The sequence below is a fragment of the Cuculus canorus genome, chromosome 14 (genome assembly GCF_017976375.1).
Source record: "Cuculus canorus isolate bCucCan1 chromosome 14, bCucCan1.pri, whole genome shotgun sequence".
Lineage (NCBI taxonomy): Eukaryota > Metazoa > Chordata > Aves > Cuculiformes > Cuculidae > Cuculus > Cuculus canorus.
Genome location: NC_071414.1, coordinates 1,784,793 through 1,797,244, shown reverse-complemented (window position 1 = coordinate 1,797,244; position 12,452 = coordinate 1,784,793). Strand labels below are relative to the sequence as shown.

The 12,452-nt window shown below is 61.0% G+C and overlaps 2 protein-coding genes across 2 annotated transcripts; one reads left to right on the top strand and one right to left on the bottom strand.

The window, feature by feature from the left end:
- Positions 1–6: 6 nt before the first annotated feature.
- On the bottom strand, positions 7–3,940 carry LOC104065881 (proteinase-activated receptor 3). The gene is made up of 3 exons (XM_054079700.1): positions 3,187–3,940; positions 2,606–2,970; positions 7–1,305 (listed from the first exon to the last, which is right to left on the bottom strand). Exons 2-3 carry the CDS (start codon positions 2,700–2,702, stop codon positions 254–256), a joined length of 1,149 nt encoding a protein of 382 aa, XP_053935675.1. The 5' UTR covers positions 2,703–2,970; positions 3,187–3,940; the 3' UTR covers positions 7–253.
- Positions 3,941–5,428: 1,488 nt separating this feature from the next.
- FCHSD1 (FCH and double SH3 domains 1) lies at positions 5,429–12,437 on the top strand. The gene is made up of 19 exons (XM_054079358.1): positions 5,429–5,518; positions 6,129–6,226; positions 6,476–6,521; positions 7,522–7,595; positions 7,792–7,936; positions 8,013–8,149; positions 8,227–8,290; positions 8,370–8,498; positions 8,693–8,815; positions 8,899–8,994; positions 9,671–9,778; positions 9,877–9,981; positions 10,398–10,628; positions 10,708–10,791; positions 10,881–11,037; positions 11,123–11,328; positions 11,454–11,550; positions 11,799–11,866; positions 12,009–12,437. Exons 1-19 carry the CDS (start codon positions 5,435–5,437, stop codon positions 12,072–12,074), a joined length of 2,118 nt encoding a protein of 705 aa, XP_053935333.1. The 5' UTR covers positions 5,429–5,434; the 3' UTR covers positions 12,075–12,437.
- The last annotated feature ends 15 nt before the right edge of the window (positions 12,438–12,452 follow it).

Genomic DNA, 12,452 nt, shown 5'->3' with positions numbered 1-12,452 from the left:
CTGCAAGAGGAGCAGTGGGGAGCGTCTCAAGAGGAGATGGGGGTGCCAGGGCCAGGCAACCAGCCAAGGGACCCATGCGATGTGGGTGATGCTGGCAGCTCTGCAGCAAAGTCCTAATGAACCTCAGGATGGGATTTTTCTGATCAAGTCTGCTGCCAGCCTGGGATGGTGCAACCCTTCATCCTGGGCACCAAGCTGCAGGATGCCACCTTCCCAGGGTGGGAGGACACAGCCCAATGCCCCCCAGTCCTGCCTATAGCTGGCTCTGCTCGCTAGACCTCAGCGGCAAGGCTGCCTTCTCCAAGCTCCTCCTCGATGAGGTCTTGAGCCGACCCGAGCAGCAGCTGCCTGCAGCCCGTATCCAGCCCCGAAAATCCTGGGAGATGTAGAAGTAGACAAAGGGATCGAAGAGGTTGTTAAAGGCACCGAGAGCCAGGGCCAAGGTGTACCAGATGTAGGTGAGGTTGTTGCACCCTGTGGCCTCCATCAGGTAGTGGATGAAGAGCAGCACGTTGCTGGGGGTGAAGCAGAGGATGAAGACCAGGAGGACCAGGGCCATGACCCGCACCACCTGCCCATAGCGTCTCCCCTTAGCCAGGAGCCGCACCAGGATGCAGCTGTAGGAGATGGTCATGAGCACAAAGGGCAAGCCAAAGCCCAGCCCCACCAGGGTGAGGAAATAGTAAGCAAAGAACATGTGTTCATCCTTCCCCCTTCCTAGGTCATCCTTTCTGCTTACGAGGACATCATGGCATGTTGTGATGTTCAGGCTTGAGACATAACTTGTCTGGGGGTGGAAAAGCAGAGGGCTCATGAACAGCCCCACCACCAGCCAGATGCCCACACAAACACCCACCTTGCACCACATCCAGCTGGAGCCCTTCCACAGGAATGGGTGCACCACAGAGATATAGCGCTCCAGCCCGATGCAGGTGAGGAATAGGATGGAGCTGTACATGTTCCCGTAGAAGAAGGCCACCATGGTGCGACACAGATACTCCCCAAAGAGCCAGTGGTTGCCCAAGAGGTGGTAAGAGATCTTGAAGGGCAGCAGGAGGACAAAGAGCAGGTCAGCGCTGGCCAGGTTGAGCAGGAAGAGGGTGCTGGAACATCTCCTGAAGTTGTTCACCAGGACCCAGCAGGCCAGAGCATTGGCTGGCAGCCCCACAAGCAGGACCACAGAGTAGAGGGCGGGCAGGAGGCGGGTGGTGAGGGTGCTGTTGAGAAAAGCTTCCACAGAGGCACTAGGGCACGTGGCTTCTTCTTGGGGAGTGAGGGGGAGCAAGACTCGCCCTTTGCTGCGCACTGTGGAGGACACAAGGCATCAGGCTTGGCCAAGAGCCCCCTCCCACCAACCCTTCCCGCTTAGGACCACGCAGGAGCTGTCACCCCTCCAGGCAGAGCCACCAGCAGACACAGGAGGTGGCATCTCCCTGTCCCATGGCATGGACAGCTTGGGACATGGGAGCCTTTAACACTTTGTTGCCCTCACCATGCAGAGCTGTGCCATATTCTGTGTTGTCCATGCCCCTCGCCCAGTGCCACCACTGTGGTGGTGCCAGCACCTTGCCCACAGCCCAGATAGGCTCTGCTCCCACGCATCACTGTGGGGACATGTGGCTCTGTCCACATCCCTTTTCTTACCAACCTCAGCACAAAGTGTACCCCATGACCTAAAGGGACCAAAAGGGCAGATGGGAAAACCACAGCAGGACGGGATCGGGATGGGGCCATCCACACCAGGACGGGAGATGTTCTCCCATCAGGGCTCCTGCTTCCTCCTCCTCCTCCTGGCCAGCACCCTGGTTGGGCCCCTGCCACAGACAGAGATGTGGGAGGGCTAGACCTCCTCATCTTCCTGTGGCTGGAGGCTTCTCACTTCATATTCATAACAAGAGTGAAGAATAGGAAGGTCCCACAACTACACACAAACAACTCTGGATCAAATCCCATTTCTGGTTTGCTCATAAAACACAGTCGGGTTCTGCTCCCCCATGCATCACCTCAAAAGCTCCATGCAGGGGCAGGACACTCAGCCCCAGGTCCATCCAAAAAGTTTCCCACAACCACCTCTCCACATCTAGGAAATGGGAAATTCAGGGTGCAAGAGCAGTAACCTGATTTTTGCTGCCAAAAAGGAAAGGGGTGGCAGGGATTTGGGTCTTCAGTGAGGTTTTCAACATGGACACCCATGGAAGGCAGCAGAGCAGTGTCCCCAGATTCCACCGTGACACCCAGCCTTCCCCTCCGAGTGCCACAGGATGCGATGTCATAGAATCATAGAATCATAGAATCATAGAATCATAGAATCATAGAATCATAGAATCATAGAATCATAGAATAGTTTGGGTTGGAAGAGACCTCAAAGATCATCCAGTTCCAACCCCCCTGCCATGGGCAAGGACATTCCCATGGATGGGAATGGATCAGGCAGCCCAAGGCCCATCCAACCCAGCCTTGAACACCTCTGGGAATGGGACAGCCACAACCTCCCTGGGCAAACTGGGCCGGTGGCTCACCACTCTCATGGTGAGGAAATTCCTCCTTCTATTTAGCCTAAATGTTGGGGTGTCCTATCACCCTCCAGACCCACCAAGACACTTACTTGGGGATAACTGTGTGGCAGAGCCGAGCCAGGCGCAGCCAAGCAGGATGGTGACACAGGGAGCAGTGGAGCCAAAGGAAGACACCAGCTGGGACATCTCTGCTGAGTGACCTCTGCACAAGCTGGATCTGCACAAATGCCACTGTACGTCACTGCAGCAGGGCAGGCACTATCTGCCTCCCCACAGGCACCCTTCCTCTTCCTCCTCTTCGTCGCAACTGGGGGCTGCGCACATCCTCGTGGTCTGAGCTGCCAGACAGGAGGCGGGGAGCATGAGATGACCACCGGTTTCCACCACAACCATCCGTGCCAGGGACGTCACTGAGACCGGGGTTATTTCCAGCCATTGGCACGCAATGAGACGGCTGCGAGGAGGAAGAAGCAGACATAAAGCAGCCGTCAAAAGAGAGTTGTGAACCACAGCAGTGGGCTGCGCGTAGGGCAGGAAGGTGGCAGCATGTGCCAGCCTGGTGACATCTGCTCCTGCCCCATTGCAGCACCAGGGGGTTCAGGGCATCACCTGCCCAGTCCTGCCAGCACCAGGGATCCCCAGGGATCCATCCCCAACAACCCAATGTCACCTTGTAGATGAAGGCATTGTTCCACTTTGTTGTCCCCTTCCTGACACCCAGGTGAGTGCTGGGTGGCCCCTGGACCATCTTCCCAGCTCCCGCATGCAGCAGAGGAGAATACGGACCTGGTGACATGATCCCAGCCCAGTGAACACACCAGGGCACCCAGGACCTGTGCAATTGACCCCAAAAGTGTCAGGTGGGGGACAAAAGGGACAGCAAGGAAAGCACGAGCTCTGCAGGAACCACAGAGGGAAAAAGCAGGACAGAAAAAGACGCGAGAGCTGGAGGGGATGGGACGGGAACAGGGACCTAGTGGCTGGGGGACAGACAGGGCTAGTGCTGCTGAGGGAACCTGCATGGTTCCAGGTGCTCAGCACCACGCTGTGTCCCCACGGCAGAGTCCTGCCAGGCTGACAAGAGTCACTGTCCTCCCTCCATGTGACATGGAACCCCACGTGTCCCTGTGCCTCGTGTCCGAGGTCCCAGTGCCCCACATGCCCCTGTACCCTAGTCCCTGTGCCCCAGAACCCCTGCTCTGGCACTCCAACTGTCACCATGTTCCAGGACCACTGTCCTCTGTGTCCCTGCAAACCAGGACTTGGCCCCAGCGCTCCCAGAGTCCCCATGCCCCAGTGCTCCCAATATCCACTTGTCCTCATGCCCCCACATCCCTGTCTCCCCATCTCCCTGTGTCCCTATGTTCCTAATTGCCCATGTCCCTGTCCCCTTGTCTCCCTGTCTTCCTGTGTCCTACTCTCCCTGTTCCCGTGTCCCTAACTCCATATGTTCTCATCTCCTCATGTCTGTCCCCATGTTCCTGTCTTCCTGTGTCCCTCTGTCCCCATCTCCCCATCTCCCTGTGTCACTCTGTCCCCATCTCCCAGTGTCCCCACCTCCCCATGTATCTCTGTCCCCATGTCCTTATGTCCACATGTCCCCATCTCCTCACCTCCCCATGTCCCTCTGTCCCTGTGTCCTCATGTCTGTTTCCCCATGTCCCCATGTGCCCATAATCCCATCTCCTTATGTCCCTGTGTCATTACGTCCCTGTGTCCCCACCTCCTCATGTCCCTCTGTCCCTATTTCCTTGTGTCCCCGTGTCCTCAGATCCCCATCTCCGGATGTTCCCACCTCTCTTGTGTCCTTATGCCCCCGTGTTCCCACGTCCCCCTGTCTCTGTGTGCCTGTGTCCCCATAGCCCCACCTCCCCACCTCCTCGTGTCCCTCTGTCCCCATCTCCCCCTCTCCCCATCTACCCCTGTCCCTACGTCCTTTTGTCTCCCTGTCCCCATGTGCCCCGTCCCCATGTCCCTCTATCCCCTGTGTCCCTATGTCCTTTTGTCCCCCTGTCCCCATGTCCCTCTATCCCGTGTCCCTATGTCCTTTTGTCCCCCTGTCCCCATGTCCCTCTGTACCCTTGTCCCTATGTCTCCATGTCCCCTGTGCCTCTGTCTCTCTGTCCCCATCTCCCTTTATCCCCATACCCTTCTGTCGCCATCTCCCCACCTCCCCACTGCCTCATGCCCCTGTCCCTATGTCCCCATGTCCCTCTGTCCCCATGTCCCTTTGTCCTCCTCTCCCCCTTTCCCCATACCTCTCTGTCCCCATCTCCCTACTTCCTCATGTCCCCATGTCCCTCTGTCACCACGTCCCCATCTCCCCCTCTCCCCACATCAGTCTGCTTCCATCTCCCTACCTCCCCATGTCCCTCTGTCCCCATGTCCCTTTGTGTCCTTTTGTGTCACTCTGTCCCCATGATCCCATATCCCCATGTCCCCATGCCCCTTTCTCTTTGTGTCACTATGCCTCGCGGTCCCCATGTCCCTCTGTCCCCATGTCCCTCTGTCCCCATGTCCACAAATCCCCATGTCCCTTTCTCATTGTGCCCCTATGCCTCTCTGTCCCCATGTCCCTCCGTCCCCATGTCCCTTTGTGTCCCTATGTCCCTCTGTCCCCATACCCCCCTGTCCCCTCGCCCCTTTCTCTTCGTGTCTCCGTGTCCCCTGTCGTCCGTCGTCCCCCCCCGGTGCGATGCGCAGTACTGACCGGCAGGCGGCGCGCAGGCACCGCAGGGGCGGGGCTTGCCGGGAGGGGCGAGGTGGGCGCGGTTTGCCTAGCGGGGGGGCGGTGACTGAGGGTGTGTGGGCGTGGTTTGACCATGAAAGGGGAGTGGTTCGTGTGGGAAGGGGCGTGGCCACGTAGATAGGACGACGGTCGTTTGATAAGAGGGCGTGGTCATGATGTGGGCGTGGTCATGAGGTGGGCGTGGTCAGGGCTCGGCAGTTCCGGGCTCGGCGGGTCCCGAGGGCGGGGAACGATGCAGCCGCCGCCGCGTAAGGTGAGCGCGGGGCCGAGGGAGGGGACCGGGAGCGATCGGGACCAGGGGATTGGGACTGGATCCCCCATCGGGGCCGGGAGCGGGAGTCGCCCCGTGTGACCTCGCCGCGGGGCTGGGAAAGAGGCATCCGGGGACGGTGGGGACTTGGACCGGGGGCGGCGGGAGCAGCGCTCTCCCCTAAGCCAGCATCCGTCCCTGTGCTGTCTCCGCATCCGATCCCAGTACTGATCCCACATCCCTTCTCAATGCCATCCCGCATCCCATCCCCGTGCTGTCCCTCATCCCATTGCGGTGCCATCCCGCATCCCATCCAGGTGCTGTCCCTGCATCCCATTCCAGTGCCATCCCTCATTCCATCCTGGTGCCGTCCCTGTGTCCCATCCCAGTACTGATCCCGCATCCTATCCCGGTGCCATCCCTCATCCCATCCCAGTGCCATCCCTCATGCCATCCCAGTGCTGTCCCTGCATCCCATCCCAGTGCCATCCCTCATTCCATCCTGGTGCCGTCCCTGTGTCCCATCCCAGTGCCATCCCTCATCCCATCCCAGTGCCATCCCGCATCCCATCCTGGTGTTGACCCCGCATTCCATCCCGATACTGTCCCGCAGGTGAAGCTCACGCAGGAGGTGCGGGTCCACCTCCTGGAGCAGCTCTCAGGGCTGCAGGGCAAGCAGCAGCGGGACGTGGAGCTGCTGGAGGACATCAGGTAGGGTTCCCACGTGTATATCGCCCACCCCAGTGCGAGCTGAGGCTGGGCCAGCTCATCACATGTATGAGAGGGGGATAGCCTGTCCAGCACAGCTCACCTTGAGCTGCCGCCTTGAGGTCACGGGCTCCATCACCCACTGGTGTGGCCAGATGGGGACATCCCAGTGGCTCAGGGGTGATGGCAGGGGTGACCCATCCCTGTCCCCCTGCCTGGGTCCCTGCCTGCCCCCATGCCCTCTCCCCACAGGTCCTACAGCAAGCAGAGAGCCGCCCTCGACAGGGAGTATGGGCAGGTATGGAGGTGCTGCTGGTTTTGGGGTTGATATGCCGGGGAGAAGGGAGCCCTGAGCCCCATCTTCCCCACAAATCTCGGAGTCAAGCAGGCCTTGGCTGCTCTGTGCTGGCCACAGAGGCTGAAGACAGATGGACTCAGTGTTTTCCTTGCTGGGGGAGGACCAACCACGTTAGAGAATACACTGGGGGGCTTTACTGAGCACAGCATGGCCCTAACCTTGTGTGTTTTGGGCACACGAAGGGAAAACCTTGCGGAGAGGGAGGAAACCAGCCGGTTTTGCTGTCTGCTGGGTCATCGCAGGACTCTGCTCTTAAATGTCAGAGCTGGTTGTGCTCAGTGAGATGTCCCCGCAGCATCCCCCAGGGACACCCTGCAGCATCAATGCATTCCCTGGCCCATGAAGGCAGGCACGAAGCCACCCCGCATCCTCCTCACCCCACACTGGGGGGAGGACTGATCCCCAGAACTGAGGTCGTGCTGTGCTTGGCTTTGCTGGGGGCTCCTCTACTCTGACTCTGCAGCCAGTGTCCCTCACTGGTGTCCCCTTCCCAATACTCTGTCCCAAAATCCACAGCACGGGCATCTTCTTCTGGTGGTGGCTGCTTCCCAAAGAGGTTTTCCCATGGGGAACATGATCTTAGGATCATGGAATGATTTGGATTGGAAGAGACCTCAAAGCCTATCCAGTTCCACCCCCCTGCCATGGGCAGGGACACATCCCACTGGATGTGGTTGCTCCAAGCCCCATCCAGCCTGGCCTTGAACACCTCCAGGGATGGGGCTTCCATGGCTTCTCTGGGCAACCTAATGGAGTCCCTGCTGACACCAAGGCATTGTGGACACCACCCCCCTGGGTGGATCCCTCTTCCTGCTCTGAGGACACCCCGAGGTGGGCAGCCAGTGTGGGAGAGCACCGTGTCAGCCCCGGGGTGGGACGGCAGCGTGCTGGGGTGCCTGGCGGGACTGGGGTGTGCTGGTGATGGTGGCTCTGTCCGCAGGCGCTGCAGAGGCTGGCAAGCCAGTTCGTGAAGAGGGACTGGCAGCGGGGCCGCAGCGAGGCTGGTGACTCGAGGTGCGATGGGGACAGGGATGGGGACGAAGGGACGGGGTTGGCTGCACCCATGTGTGGCCTTCGAAGCTGGGAGATGCTCAATGCCAGCCAGGATTCAGGCGTCCTGGGGATGCAGCCCATTTGGGACATCTGCAAGAGGGGATCGTGGTAGCTGGAAGGAGAGGACCCTGCCCTGTCTTAACCCTGACACCTGCAGGAGCGCGGTCGCCGTCTGGAAGGGCGTCATCGAGGGAACCGCACACGCCGGACAGGTCCGTGTCACTGCCTCAGAGAGCTACCGTGCCCTCTCCTCGGAGGCCGCCCGCACCGCCCGTCTCTCCAAGGAAAGGATGCTCAAGAAGGTACCAGGGCGAGGACATGTTCCCCATGCCTGGGCAGGGGAGACGCCTGTCCCCCCAAGGCTGACGCTCCCCACAGGGCATTGAGCGGCTGCAGAAGGCGCAGGCGGAGCTGTTGGAGACGGTAAAGGAGCTGGACAAGGCCAAGAAGCAGTTCACCCACCTTCAGCGGAGCAGCGAGGTGGCAAAGGACAAGGCGGCTGATGTGGAGGCTCGGTGAGGAGAGGGAACAGCGGTGAGGGGGCTACTGTGACCGTGAGGTGGCCTCATGTCCCCCTTCCCATCTTTCCCAGGCTCCGGAAGAGTGACCGAAGGATATTTCACACCAAAGCCAGCCTGCAAAAGCTCAGCGCCAAGGTCGGCAGCACAGGGAGCTGGCAGGGTCCCCAAGCAGAATGGTCCCTGTCACCAAGCCCTTCCCTCTGTGTCCCCGCAGTTCTCCGCACGCCTGGCCGAGCACTCGAGGCAGCTCGCAGGGGTGCAGAATGAGTACGTCTTTGCCCTGGTGGCTGCCACCGCCCACCTGGAGCACTACCAGCGCGTAGAGCTGCCTGCTGCCATCCAGGTAGGACCTGCCCAAACCCACCGTGTCCCCTCCCCAGGGTCCCACACGAAGCACCTCCCTGGTGCTGCTGCCAGGGGGTACAGTAGAAAGGGCCCCAGTGGTGGGGGCTCAGGGATGCTGCTCTAGGGGGATCAGGAATGCTCCCCGAGAAATGTGGGCAGTGCCGGGAGCGTTTCCCACCCTCTTCACTACAGGCACTGGATGGTGACCTCTACGAGCGGCTGCGGGAGCACTTGTCAGCGGCCAGCAGGACAGAGGTGGAGACGTGTCGTGCCACGCGGGACTGGTTCCAGGGAGTTGCAGAGGCATCTGTGCGGGTAACAGCACCCATCACAAGAGCAGTGGAGGGGCAGGAGAGGATGAATAAGTTCCCCAGCCCCACACTGCTCTCCTGCCACAGGTATGCCGGGAGCAGGACCTCCTCCTCTTCCTGCAGGACCATCCTGCCTTTGCCCTGGGCCCTGAGCAGCGCTTCCAGCTCACCAGGGTGGAGGAGGTAGGTGTGGGGGGACACATTATTTATCCCAGAAACCAACAGCATCCTGGGTTGCATCTGAAGCAGTGGGACCAGCAGGGTGAGGAGGAGATTCTGCCCCTCTGCTCCGCTCTGGTGAGACCCCACCTGGAGCCCTGTGTCCAGTTCTGGAGTCTTCAGCACAGGAAGGACATGGAGCTGTTGGAGCGAGTCCAGGGGAGGCCACGAAGATGATCCAGGGGCTGGAGCACCTCCCATATGAGGACAGGCTAAGAGAGTTGGGATTGTTCAGCTTGGAGAAGGGAAAGCTGCCAGGAGACCTTAGAGCAGCTTCTAGTACTGGAAAGGGGCTCCAGGAAAGCTCCTTGATCAGGGATAGAATGAGGGGGAATGGTTTGCAGCTGAAAGACGGGAGATTGAGATGAGATCTTGGGAAGGAATGTTTTCCTGTGAGGGTGGGGAGGCCCTGACCCAGATTGCCCAGAGCAGTGGTGGCTGTGCCATCCCTGGAGGTGTTGAAGGCCAGTTTGGATGGGGCTTGGACCAACCTCATCTAGTTGGAGATGTCCCTGTCTATGGCAGGGGGATGGAACTGGATGGGCTTTGAGGTCCCTTCCAACCCAAATCATTCCAGGATTCTATGATTACAGTAGGGATGCCACATAGACCCTTTTCAGCCACCCTGTCCCTCACCCAGGTGTCCCTGCTGCCACCAGGGGACGATGGGGCCAGCCTGGAGAAGGAGGCACGGCGCTGGGCCATGCGGGTGGCTCGGGACCGCAAAAACAAAGCGCTCAGCAACGAGGTGGGTGCTGTCCTTCCCCACGGAAGGACTCAAGGAGGGGCTTTCCCTGCCACTCCACCAGCCCCCACTGCCCCACTGAGCTGTAGGCACCCACCCAGGTGCTGCAGCGGCTGGAGAGCAGGCGGCAGCAGGTCCCGGAGGCTGAGGTGGCCGCCATGGAGAGGCAGGTGGAAGAAGCGAAGGAGAACATTCGGAAGGCAGAGGTGGGTTCTTCCAACTCGGGATGACCTTAAGGTTGTTACCTCTTGGGAGGAGGGGACACAGGGATGGGGAAGTGTGATGGCTGGGATGTGGCAGAGGGGTTGCAGCGTTGGGGTTGCAGCGGCTGGAAATGCAGCAGCTGGAATGCAGTGTTGGCAATGCAGCGGCTCAGGATGCGGTGCTGGGGATGCAGTGCTGGGGATGCAGTGGCTGGGATACGGCACTCAGGGATGTGGTCGCTGGGATGCGGCACTGGGGAATGTGTTGGTTGGGATGTGGCACTGGGGTTGCAGTGCTGGGGATGCTCTGACACGTTGGCAAACACGTAGGGGAGCAGGAGTGACAGGGCTTGCTGGGCTGTCCCCTACCCCATGGGTGTCCCCTTAGGCCTTGATGATGTGCACCCCTGCTCCCCCAGGTCAGCCGGGTGAAGGCAGAGGCCCGGCTGGCGCTGCTGCGGGCAGCAGGGCTGGACGTGGATGCTTGGCTGGCGGGGGCTATGGTGGGGACAGGTGAGGAGGCCCCCACGGGGTTGGATCTGGCCGAGTTCGATGACTACGAGGACAGTGACGAGCCAGACGAGGACGATGAGCCCAGCCCAGCTGCTCGCACCTACCCCTACACCTGCCGGGTGATCTTCGGGTACCAGGTATGGCCACGGCTGCCACCCCTCACCCTCCATGCCCAGGGCCTGTGCCCTCAGCCACTTTGTCCCCTGTCCCCCTCAGGGCTGCCAGGCGGACGAGCTGTCCATCACCCAAGGCGAGGAGCTGGAAGTCATCGAGGATGGGGATGCAGAGGAGTGGGTGAAGGTGCGAGTGGGCTGAGCCCCCTCCCCATGTGTTGGGGACGTATTTTGGCTGTTTGGGTGTGGATGGTTACATGATTTTTGTCCCCTCAGGCTCAGAACAAGGCAGGCCAGGTTGGCTATGTCCCCGAGAAGTACCTGCTGTCCCTGGGTGGCGAGCCGGGGGCTGGGGCCAGCCCCCCAGGCCCCTCAGCGTTGCACCGCCAGCTCTCCAGCATCATCGCCGCGGAGCTGGTGCTGGAGCCGGGAGGTGAGTGCTGAGCCGTCCCTGCCAGCCTGGGGAGGGGGACAGGTCCCTCATGGGTGCTGATCCCACCACCCCATCCTCCCCGCAGCCTGGTTGGTGCGAGCTCTGTACGACTACGAGGGGCAGAGCCCTGAGGAGCTGAGCTTCCCCGAGGGGGCCATCATCCGCGTGCTGCCCCGGGCCCCCGGCGAGGTGGACGATGGCTTCTGGACGGGTGACTTCAATGGCCGCATCGGCGTTTTCCCCTCCCTGGTGGTGGAGGAGCTCACCGGTGGCCGGGAAGCGGCTGGGCAGGTTGGTGGTGGAGGGGGTCATTGTGTCCTCTCGGTGTGGGGCAGCCCCCCAAACTGTGCCCTGGCTGCTGAAGGGAAACACCCCCCTTTCCGCTGTTCTCATCCCTCCGGGCTGTGTCTTTGCAGGAGCTGCCATCGCCGTCCCCACCACCCTTCTCCCCTCCTGGCCTCGTGCCTGGGGTCAGCCTGGCCCCCAGCCCCTCTCCTGACACACCACTGGGAGGTGAGAGTTGGGAGAACTGGGGGAGCTGGGAAAGGGGTTGAGGGGCTGGGAAAGGGGCTGGGGGAGCTGGGAAAGGGGTTGGGAAAGGGGCTGGGAAAGGGGCTGGGGAAGCTGGGAAAGGGGCTTGGACTGGGAAAGGGCTTGGGGTACTGGGAGAGGGACTGGGAAAGGAGCTGAGGGAGCTGGGAAAGAGGTTGAGGGGCTGGGAGCCATGCAGAGAGCTGGGCTGAGCCTCCAGCCCCTTCCAGGTTGCCGGCAGGATGGCACGGGCAGCGGGCAGAGCTCTCCAGACCTGGCAGCCACTCGGCTCCGGCCGGTAAGCCCCATCCCAGTAATGCTGTGCCCCCCAACTCCGCCCCCAGCCCTCCTGGAACAGGGCACAGTGCCCCCCGTGTGCTTTGGGGAGGCTCTAAAAGGGAACAAGCAACGTGAGTTTGTTGGCACTTCTCTCTCCGCAGCTCCGGGCACCCCCTCCACCACCCGTCAGAGCCCCCGAGCCCGACCCTGAGCTGCACTTGAGCTGACCCTGCAGGTCCCCCTGTCTGTCTCCGCGCCCCAAAAAGCTTCACCGCAAGCTGCTGGCCTGGCAGCAGGGACTGGCGCTGCCCCGTGCCCCGAGCTGGTCTCTCTGGGGGCCGCATCCTGCCTGGTGCTGCTTGCACAGTGCTCCTGCATCTCCGTACTACACAGAGCATCCTTTATTGGGGTGCATCCTTCATTGGGGTGCTCAGTGCCACAGCTGGGCACCCTCTCCCCCAGCTCCTGCCTGGCACTGTCCCTGCACCCTGGTTCTCCTGAGGGCTACCCAGGACCGCCCCTGCCCCTCAGCATCTCCCCCGAGGCGGAGGTGGCCAGGGGGGAGCTGTGCCCCAATAAAACCAGTTCACTCTGCCACAGGGGTC